General features: G+C 37.7%; 1 protein-coding gene across 1 annotated transcript; it reads right to left on the bottom strand.

The window, feature by feature from the left end:
* Window positions 1-175: 175 nt before the first annotated feature.
* On the bottom strand, window positions 176-9052 carry fam161a (FAM161 centrosomal protein A). Its single transcript, XM_058795460.1, has 7 exons — window positions 8875-9052; window positions 7882-8144; window positions 3865-5106; window positions 2493-2660; window positions 2014-2113; window positions 1717-1874; window positions 176-1590 (listed from the first exon to the last, which is right to left on the bottom strand). The coding sequence occupies exons 1-7, from the start codon at window positions 9016-9018 to the stop codon at window positions 1251-1253; spliced, it is 2415 nt and encodes an 804-aa protein (XP_058651443.1). The 5' UTR covers window positions 9019-9052; the 3' UTR covers window positions 176-1250.
* Between the last annotated feature and the right edge of the window lie 1013 nt (window positions 9053-10065).

Here is a 10065-nt window from a genome sequence, read left to right as displayed (position 1 = left end):
AATTACTGAGATGTTGCCTGTGTAGTACAAACAGTAACTGGCCATGATGTGTATTTTTAGGCCGTGGCTCATGTGTGAAATGTTTTATATGCTCGTATTTGTATGAAAAGAAGTGATAAACAATAAAATTGCAATAATAAAGTTTATTTTCACATATTAAGTTATTTTTCCTCTGGTTGCATATACAAACGCACTCATTTAATTTGTAAAATATTAAATAATATTGCGTTTTGGGCCCTTTTGTTAAATATATATGATAGTGGACAGGCATGTATTTCCACATATATATATATATATATACTACATTCGTTACTGTATATTGAGTGAATGCCATGTAAACTTGTCCAGGCCACATTTTGCCTCAAATTAAAAAAAAAAAAAAAAAAAAAAAGGAAATTATACTTTGCTTAAAGAAAATTTTAGGCTTATTATGATCATTTGCATTGCATCATCGTTTTTTATTTATTTTGATAATTCAGCACATTTCCCCTCACAATTCCCATTGCTTTGAGAATAATACATACTTTATATCATTTTTTCATTTTTATTATTTATCTATTTCCCCCTTTATTTGTATTGAGTTATTATGTGATTCTCAGTGCTCTGTATTATTTATTCATTTATTTTTTTATGGTGAAATGTGATCTGGACATGTTCTTAAAGGGATAGGTCACCCAAAAATGAAAAATTATTTATTTACCCTCAAGCCGAAGCCGAACAAAATGAAACACTGGGCCGAATACCGAACACGGTTTTTTTTGTGCATTTTTCCCACCGTGTAGGCCTATTTTGCCTTTTTTTTTTTTTTTTTTTTTAACATTTGCATAAATTAAATAGCCAAAATGTGCTTTTTACTGTTTTGTCCTGCTTTTCAGTATTACATCTCATCAGTATTTATCAGTATAAGTCACCCAAAAATAAAAAATTATTTATTTACCCTCAAGTTGTTCCAAACCTGTACGAGTTTCTTTCTTCTGTGGAACACAGAAGATATTTTGAAGAATGTGGGACCAGAAACTGTTTGGTTATCTACATTCTTCAAAATATCTTCTTCTGTTTTCAGCAATAAATGATGGCAGAATTTTCATTTTTGGGTGAACTATCAAGGTTTGTGAGATTTTCTATCTCACACATAAATCCAACAACAATTTCCTACTGAGGTTTGCTTGGTTTAAAAACAAATTAAATATGCAGAATAAAGCTAACGATCACTTTTCTCATCTTCCTGTTTTTCTTTGTCACTTTGTCACCTAATTAAAACTACCTGTTCTGCTCCTGTCGCTATGGTGACTGTTTTTACTTTCACTACCCCTGCTGCTCTGGCTGTGCTTACTGATAATGTCATCATCTTTATAACGCTCATCCTGTTCATCATCATCATCAAAATCCAGCTTGTCATGATATGAGTGTCCTTCATCGTTGCCCTTTTCCTCATCAGTGTCATGACATTCACTGTGTCTGTCGTCCTCATCTCTGTCCATGTGTTCTGCCTCCATGTCATTGTCATACTCCTCATAATCATCTGCATAGTCATCGAGAAGGGCATCCTGCAGATCTGGAAGTTCCTCATTATCTTCATTCCTGTTTTTACTATAAAAGAATGAATGAAAACAACTCAGAGATGCTGCGAAATTTTTGGAAGAAGTGTTTCTTTTAATACACTTTTAAAATGTCTTTAAAAAGTATGACAGAATAGAGGCCTATTGACTTTTATACCTGTATGTGGGTGGAGTTTGGCTGCCGGAGCGGGCGGGGCTTGGAGTCTGTCTGTGTTTCAAACCTTTAGGAGCTTTACTGCTGATAAAGGATTCACTCAGACCACATCCATGCAAAGTGTCAGAGTAGAACTTTTCTGCTGCTCTCTTAGCATTCATCTGAGAAAGAGAGAGCTTTGCATTATCATCACCATCAACATTTCTAGTAGAGATGCATGTCCTCTCTTTTCCTGAGTAAAAATAACATTTTCAAAAATGAAAAAAGACCAAAATAAATTACATAAAATAAAAAACTCACCTGTGCTACCTGTTCCAGTAACAGAGGTCTTCCCTTCACTCTTTCCTGGATTTCTCTTATCTCCTCCCGGTACTCTCTTTGTCTCTGAAGATCTTGTTTCCTGTTCCCACGTGCACATGTATATGAGCATTTATAATAATAATGATAATAATAATTATATAGATAGACAGATTGATATTATATGCAAGCCATCTGCATCTGAATATGAAAATATCTCCATTTACAAAAATTCATGCACTTCTAAAAATAAAGGTTCTAAAAGGGAGTTTTCACAGAAATACAATAGAAGAACCATGTTTCCCTACAGAACCTTTCTGTGATTTTTTTGTGAAGGATATTTTTATAATCTAAGAACCTTTTTGTGGAATGGTAAGGTTCCATGGATGTCACTGAACCATCCATTCCAATAAAGAACCTTTACTTCTAAAAGTGTTGTTTGAGGAAAATGAAGAATCTTATGAAAAGTTGAATTGCTTTACCTGAACTCTTTTAGTTTGGACGGCCGTGTCTGGGTCAGGGTCACGTGCGGGTCGTTCGCCTGGGCTCGCTTTGTGATCACTTTTTGTAGTGTCTTCTCTCTCTGTTTTTGCTTCTCCTTCCATTTCTCCTCCTCTTCTTCTGCCCGCTTTCTCTGCTCAAGAACTTTTCTACTCATAGGGGTAAAGAGCGGTCAGAACCGAACTTTATGAAGTAGGGACTCCTCTAATGGGATGATGCTACGGTAAGCCAGCAGGAACAGGGTTTGGGCACAATGGACAGGTGCTGCCTTCAAGTCATGTCACAATAAACACATTTTTTAGTATACACACGTCAGTGCCACCAAAATATCATATTACTATTGGAAACTCGTTTTTTGAGTGCCTAATTTTCAAGTTGGGAGTGTCAATTAAAGTCTAAGAGCAAATTGATGTTAGTCATAATTATGTTTTTTATTGCAAATGTTCACTTTACAGTTTAGTTTGTATACATTTTGTGGACTTTTGATGGACAGCACTAAAGCGTGCTAGGAAATACTATGCATTTATCTGGATTATGAAGTGACAGGCTTGCATGACAAAACTACATGTTGCCTCTGTATTTTCCATTATATCATTTGCTCTTCATGTTGGCTGAACTCAGAATAGCATATTAGCATACTACCCTTAACAGTTTGTTATTTTGTTAGGCCAAGTTTGAGCTAAAATCTGCAGGACGTTGGTCCTCAAGGACCAGGACTAGACACTCCTGCCCTATAGAGAAAATGAATGGTATTTTCACTTCCGGAACCCAACTGTTGCACACTTTAGTAAGAGTAGTAATCTACACTCTTAAAAATTAAGATTCTTTATTGGCATTGATTTTTCCATTAAGAATCCATGTAGCATTTCTATTACACAAAATGTTCTTTAAAGTGGTGAGAAATAGTTTTGGGGGAACCAAAAAATGTTCTTCTATGGCATCACTGCAAAAAAACCCTTTTGGAAACTATATAAGAGTGTAGTATACTATTTTTAATTCAGCCTTTGTATTAGAGCTAAAAATAGTCTTTGTCAGGAAGTGAATAGGAGAAATAAATAAGAATTTACTTAACACTAACACTTCCATTTCATTTTGACTGAAATATCTTGAATTCATTTCTGAACTTGTAAGTATGAACCTCCCACAAGGACTTGAAGGCAGCAAGAGGATTGAGGAGCATCAACAACATTCCCAGTGAGGTCTTCTACTGTTGATGGAGTTATTAATGGGAGACACACTGGCAGGGAAAGTCACATTCCTGCGTTGCAATTCCAAAAAGCTGGAGACACAGGACTTCACTTGGAAAGTTCTAGAAGGATGAGGGTTTAAACCAGGGCTGGGCATCACAGTTACCTCACAGCTTCTTGCCGTTTCTTGGCTGCATCTGTGATTTTAGCAGACAAGCATTCCTGGCTTCCAGACAGAGAGGAGCAAAGGGATGACGAGGGCGTTCTGGGAGAGAGAGCAGGTGGGGTCATGAACGGCCAGCGTGACAGTCTTGGGCTCTTTATCTCTGCCTCGATATCCGCCATGATGCGCTCTTTGTGCAAGGTGATATTAGCCGTGCGCAGCTGGAAGGGTTCGCACGCTGTCACGGGCCGCACTTCTTTGCGCTTCGCCAGCTGCTTCCGAAACCTCCTGTAGCTGCCGTCGAAGTCTGGAACTTCGGCGTTGATCTTGGGTCTGTGTGTCTGCTCTTCATCCTGGGCGGCTTTGTGCACCTGTTTCTCGCTAAGCTGCCGCGCAAGCATGCTAGGAGGCATTGACGCGCAGTGAAGTAACTCTCTCGCCCGCATCTGCATCTTGATGGCCCTGTAGAGCTCCTCTTCCTTCTGCTGCTCGCCCGACGCGGCCTCCTTCACCGCCCGTGGGACGGGTTTGGCCTTGAAGGGGCATTTCCTCCTCTCCTCTTCTTCTAGGTCGTGTTTGAGCATTTCCTCACGGAGCTTGGCCTCCTTCTGCTCTCTCTTCAGCCGTTCACGCTCCAGGAAGCTGAAGGGTCTTTGTGAGGTGTGGAGACGTTGAAGCCGCCGGCGCTCCTCATCGCGCTCCTGCAGCTCCTCGTACAGCGGGAGGCGCACATGCGCAGGCACTGGACTGGCGCGGAACTTCCTCTGGCACTCGGTGAGCTCCTCCACCTGGCGTCGGAGATCTGCGTTCTCTTGTTCCATCGCCGAACGTGATTTTATGCCCTTCTTTCGGCGTTCTGCCTCACGAAGGGTCATCTGGAAAGGCTTGGGAACTGTTACTCTCGGATGCCAACCCTCGTCTACCATTTGCTTGTGTTTTTTTAGCCGTGGACCCTTGGTCCTACCCTTGAGTTTGCTAGCAGCCTGGCAGTCAGTAGGCAAGCTCTGCAGTGAGGATGAAAGCGGGTGCCATTGAGGTGGAGAAAGCTTATGCACGCTGAAGTCCTGCCACATGTTCTTGATGTGCTCTTTGGGCGAGATTTGAAGGCCTTTCTCGGTGTTGCCATTGTCAGCATTGAACTCTTCATCAGACAGGTCAGAAAGATCTGAAGTTCGCCGCAGCTCCAGAGCAGACCGGGCTTTTTTCAGATTGCTGGTTATCACTGGACTCCTTCCTTGTGGGGAACTATTTAACAAAAAATAATGTTAATAATCTTTTCATTTGCGTTTAAATTTAAGGAATTTTCTTCGTGTAAAGGTACTTTCTTTCATTGTGTATGGGAGTGTGAAGAGATCCTGAAATTCTGGAAAGGAGTGCAGAGTATGATAGATAAAATAATCAAATGTCACTATCCCTCTTGAACCAAAAATTTGCATATTACATCTATATTCTAGTAATCTAAAATTGAGAAGAAGAGAATATATATTTGTCGATATGTGCATTTTACAAGCTAAACGACTTATAGCGCTTCATTGGAAAAAGTTGGAGTCACCAAGTATAGAGAGGTGGCTTAAGGAAATGGCAATGAATATGTCACTGGAGAAAATAACATATATTATTAATGGCAGATGTAAGGTTTTTGAAGATGCTTGGAACCCTTTTATGGTGTTTTTAGAAAAAGAAAACAATGGGGATACACTTGAAGAGATAATAGAAGATACAGTATGTAGGAGAAAAATGTTGGAAATGTTTTGTAATAGGAGGCCTTTATTTATTTTATTTTATTGTATAGTTTGATTATTTTTTTTATTTACAGTCATGGCCAAAAATATCAGCACCCTTGGTAAATATGATCAAAGAAGGCTGTGAAAATTAATCTGCATTGTTAATCCTTTTGATCTTTTATTAAAAAAATTCACAAAAATCTAACCTTTCATCGGATAATAAGAATTTAAAATTGAGGGAAATATCATTATGAAATAAATGTTTTTCTCTAATACACATTGGCCACAATTAACATGACCCTTTTATTCAATACTTTTTGAAACCTCCATTTGCCAGTTTAACAGCTTTAAATTTTCTCCTATAATGCCTGATGAGGTTAGACAACACCTGACAAGAGATCAGAGACCATTCCTTCATCCAGAATCACTCCAGACCCTTTAGATTCCCAGCTCCATGTTGGTGCTTCTTCTCTTCAGTTCACCCACTCATTTTCTACAGGGTTCAGGTCAGAGGACTGGGACGGCCAGCAGAAGCTTGGTTTTGTGCTCAGTGACCCATTTTTGTGTTGTTTTTGAGTTGTGTGTTTGGATTATTGTACGGTTGGAAGATCCAAACATGGCCCATTATAAGATTTCTAACAGAGTCAGTCACTTATTGATTTTTTAATCTGTTGGTATTTGATAGAATCCATGATGCCATGTGTCTAAACAAGATGTCCAGGACCTCCAGCAGAAATATAGGCCCACAACATCAAAAATACAGCAGTATATTTCATTGTACACATGGGGTACTTTTTATCCCTGTGTTCACCAAACCCATCTTGAGTGTTTGCTGCTAAAGCATTTTTTAGTTTAATCTGACCATAGAAGCCAGTCCCATTTGAAGTTCCAGTTGTGTCTGATAACTGAATATGCTGGAGTTTGTTTTTGGATGAGCGAGGAGAATTTTTCTTGAAACCCTCCCAAACAACATGTGGTGATGTAGGTGCTGTTTGACAATTTTTTAAAGGTTTTCTGACCCTGAGACTCAACTGTTTTCTGCAATTCTCCAGCTGTGGTCCTTGAGTCTTTAGCCACTCAAACTCTCCTTCTCACCGTGCATTAGGACGATATAGACACACGTCCTCTTCCAGGCAGTTTCATAACATTTTATGTTGATTGGAAATTCTTAATTATTGCCCTGATGGTGGAAATGGGAATTTTCACTGCTCTAGCTCTTTTCTTAAAGCCACTTCACTAATTTGTGAAGCTCAATTATCTTTTGCTGCACATCCGAAATATATTCTTTGGTTTTTTTCCCCCTCCTATTTATATTTCTGTGAAACAGGAAGCCATGGCTGAATAATTTCATGTTCATAATCACCCTGGAGTGCTCAAAATTGTGAATATGAATGGGAATATACTTCAGAGATATTTTACTCATAAGAATTTCTAGAGGTGCCAATAATTATGTCCAACGTGTATTTGAGAAAAACATTTATTTCATTTATTTCAATTTTCCCCCATTTTAATTTCTTATTATCCAATGAAAGGTTAGATTTTTGTGAATTTTTTAAATAAAAGATCAAAAGGATTAACAATGCAGATTACTTTTCACAGCCTTCTTTGATCATATTTACCAAGGGTGCCTATATTTTTGGCCATGACTGTATGAGTATGTATGGATTTGTGTTTTTATGGGTGCTTGCGTATATGTATATATATATTTTTTTTTTGTAACCTGTTGACTGTTGCATGTGAATGTATAAGAGAATTTATGTTGAAAGTTTGTGTTTTTGTTACTTTTTGTTATGTAGAGTTAAAAGCAATAAAGATATTTAAAAAAAAAAAAAATTAAGGAATGTTCTGCACTACACACTTGTTCATATTTTTGGGGTTAGCAAGTAATTTCTATTTAAAAAAAAAATTACTTTTATTCAGCAAGAATGCATTACATTGATCAAAAGTGACAGTAAAGATATTTATAAATATTTATATTTTAAACAAATGCTCTTCTTTTGAGTTTTCTATTCAAAGAATCCTGAAAAAAAGTATCACAGTTTCCACAGAAAATATAAAGTAGCACAACATTGATTATAATGATCAGAAATTTTTCTTGAGCAGCCAATCGGCATATTTCAAAACTGCATTTTGAAAGAAAACAGTTATTTTGAATTGTAATCTGTTGCCTTGGTGAAAATAAGAGACATCTTTCACAAACCTTTGAACAGTAGTGCATACCTAGAATAATTTCAGTTTATAAAAGCCAAAAAATGTTTGTGATTTGAAAAATAAATATTTTTATGTATAAACTCACAGATTGGTCCGATCAGTGTTGTCCGCAGCGCTCACCCCCTTGAGGTCCAGTTTCTTGCGATACATGAGTTCGAGTTCGGCCATTGTTTGGAGATGAGCCTTCTTCAGCTGCTCTAGTTTACGGTAGTACTCTTGGTTTGAGAAGTAGAACTCCCTGAGATCGATGTGATCGCCCGTCACGTGGTAGTCTTTGATCAGCAGTGCATTGCTATCTTTAGCAGGAGGGTCATCAGTCACCAGCTCAGATCCAGAGTCGTACTCCATCTATGAAGATACACACAATGAAAACAATGATACTTTCACTGTAATCCACATCATAGGTTAAGATACTTAATCAATACAATTCTTTAAGATTTCGATGCTTTGATTGACCAAAAAACAGTGTTTATATGGTGAAATCAAGGAGTGTTGGTTAAAAGCCCAGTGTTTTCATGTCACACTCCTTTTTGTGAAATTTCTGTCTGGAAAACAGTTGTGTGTGTGGTCAGTAGTCGTGTGTGTAACAAGATGAGTCTCTCTGTGTGTAAGCTGTTAATCTGCAGGTCTGTCAGCTTTAAGGCCAGATGGCAGATTGTGTTCTTCATTCATACAGGAGACTGTCTCACGGTTCTTCACCGCACTCGACATGAAACCAGCACTATATTACACACGTTTATAGAGCTAAATAAGGACATGTACTGCACATTTTGCAAATGTATGAATAATTTAGCTATATTTAGCATACCTAAGTAACTGCAAATCATAACCACAACTACAGAAGCCTACTGATTTACTTCAAGATTAGGATAGCATGCTTACTGAACTTTTCATCATGTCAGGCCATAAGAGTTTAATAGCTTAATCCTTCCTCTTCATCATCATTAGTGAGCTGTTTAACCACTTCTAGTGTATTACACAACTATTGTTTTCAATATAGTATTTTTAAACCCAAACAACGTAACGTACTTTGTCAGAAAGATATTGACTGAAAAAGCAGTTTATTAGCTTTTGTCACCTCTTTCTCATAGTGCCTGTTGTCCGTGAGCGCGGGCAGCGATCGCTCCCTCTCATACTGAGCTAACGGGACTTTAGTGTGCGGATCCACCGGCGTCTTCAGACAGGACATCACCAGGACATTAGTGCGGTGAGACTTCTTCATATCCGCCTCTCTCTACAGACTACTAGATTCAAATGAATGAATGAATGACCGACTGACCGCTTCTTTGACAGGTCTCCTTGACGACCGCGCGTAGCGTCGGGAAGCCGCAGTGACGCTCAGTCGCGGGAACGCGCACGTATAAAACCGCCACCAACGGTTTATTTTTGAGTTTATTTACATAAAAAGAAGATGGTATTTTTGATGAGTACTGTACAAATGGATGTCCAAATTGATTACATAAAAAAATAAATAATAATAATCTAACGTTAGCTAGTTTTAAACACTTAAAATATAGGATGGACACAACAAAATCAGTCATAGGGGTCCATATTTTCACATTATCTGAAAACTGAATAAATAAGCTCTCCACTGATGTATGGTTTTGTTAGGATGGGACACTATTTGGCCGAGATGCAACTAAGTCTGCAATCTGAGGGTGCAAAAAAAACAAATTCACCATTTAAGTTGTCCAAATTAAGTCCTTGGCAATGCATAATACTAGTAAAAAGTTTTGCTTTATGTACCGTAGGAAATTTACGAAATATCTTCATGGAACATGATCTTTTCTTAATATCCTAATGATTTTTGGCATAAAAGAAAAATCGATAATCTTGACCCATACAATGTATTGTTGGCTATTGCTACAAATATACCTGTGATACTTAAAGACTGGTTTTGTTCTCAGGCCTGTTCTACCTCAAAGGTCTTGACTTCACAACTCTATCTGTATTCAACAAAATCATCAGATAACGTCAATTCTGACCACATTGATTGTAGTAATAAATAGTTAATAAAGTAACAAATAAAAAATGATCAATAACCAAAACATAATTAGATATGCCCTAAAACATTTGCATGGCATTTTGTTTCCCGTGACTTCCCTTCCATTATTATTATTAATTATATGTCCATTTAAATTTGAAACCAAGAAATCAGATGCTATTTTCCATGGCTAGTGTCCAATTACATTACAGTAAATACATGTTAAAAAAATTAATCTAGCTGGTTTTAAATGCATATCACACCCAAATATGCTAATTTTGGCAA

The sequence above is a fragment of the Onychostoma macrolepis genome, chromosome 01 (genome assembly GCF_012432095.1).
Source record: "Onychostoma macrolepis isolate SWU-2019 chromosome 01, ASM1243209v1, whole genome shotgun sequence".
Taxonomy (NCBI): domain Eukaryota; kingdom Metazoa; phylum Chordata; class Actinopteri; order Cypriniformes; family Cyprinidae; genus Onychostoma; species Onychostoma macrolepis.
Note: the sequence above shows the minus strand (reverse complement) of the source record. Positions and strands in the feature narration are given on the sequence as shown.

Coding starts and splice junctions, on each gene's coding strand:
- fam161a (XM_058795460.1), bottom strand. CDS start 9,018: ATGAAGAAGTCTCACCGCACTAATGTCCTGGTGATGTCCTGTCTGAAG. Junction 1,875..2,013: donor TACTGGAACAGGTAGCACAG/GTGAGTTTTTTA, acceptor TCTCTTTCTCAG/ATGAATGCTAAGAGAGCAGC. Junction 1,591..1,716: donor CAAACTCCACCCACATACAG/GTATAAAAGTCA, acceptor ATTCTTTTATAG/TAAAAACAGGAATGAAGATA.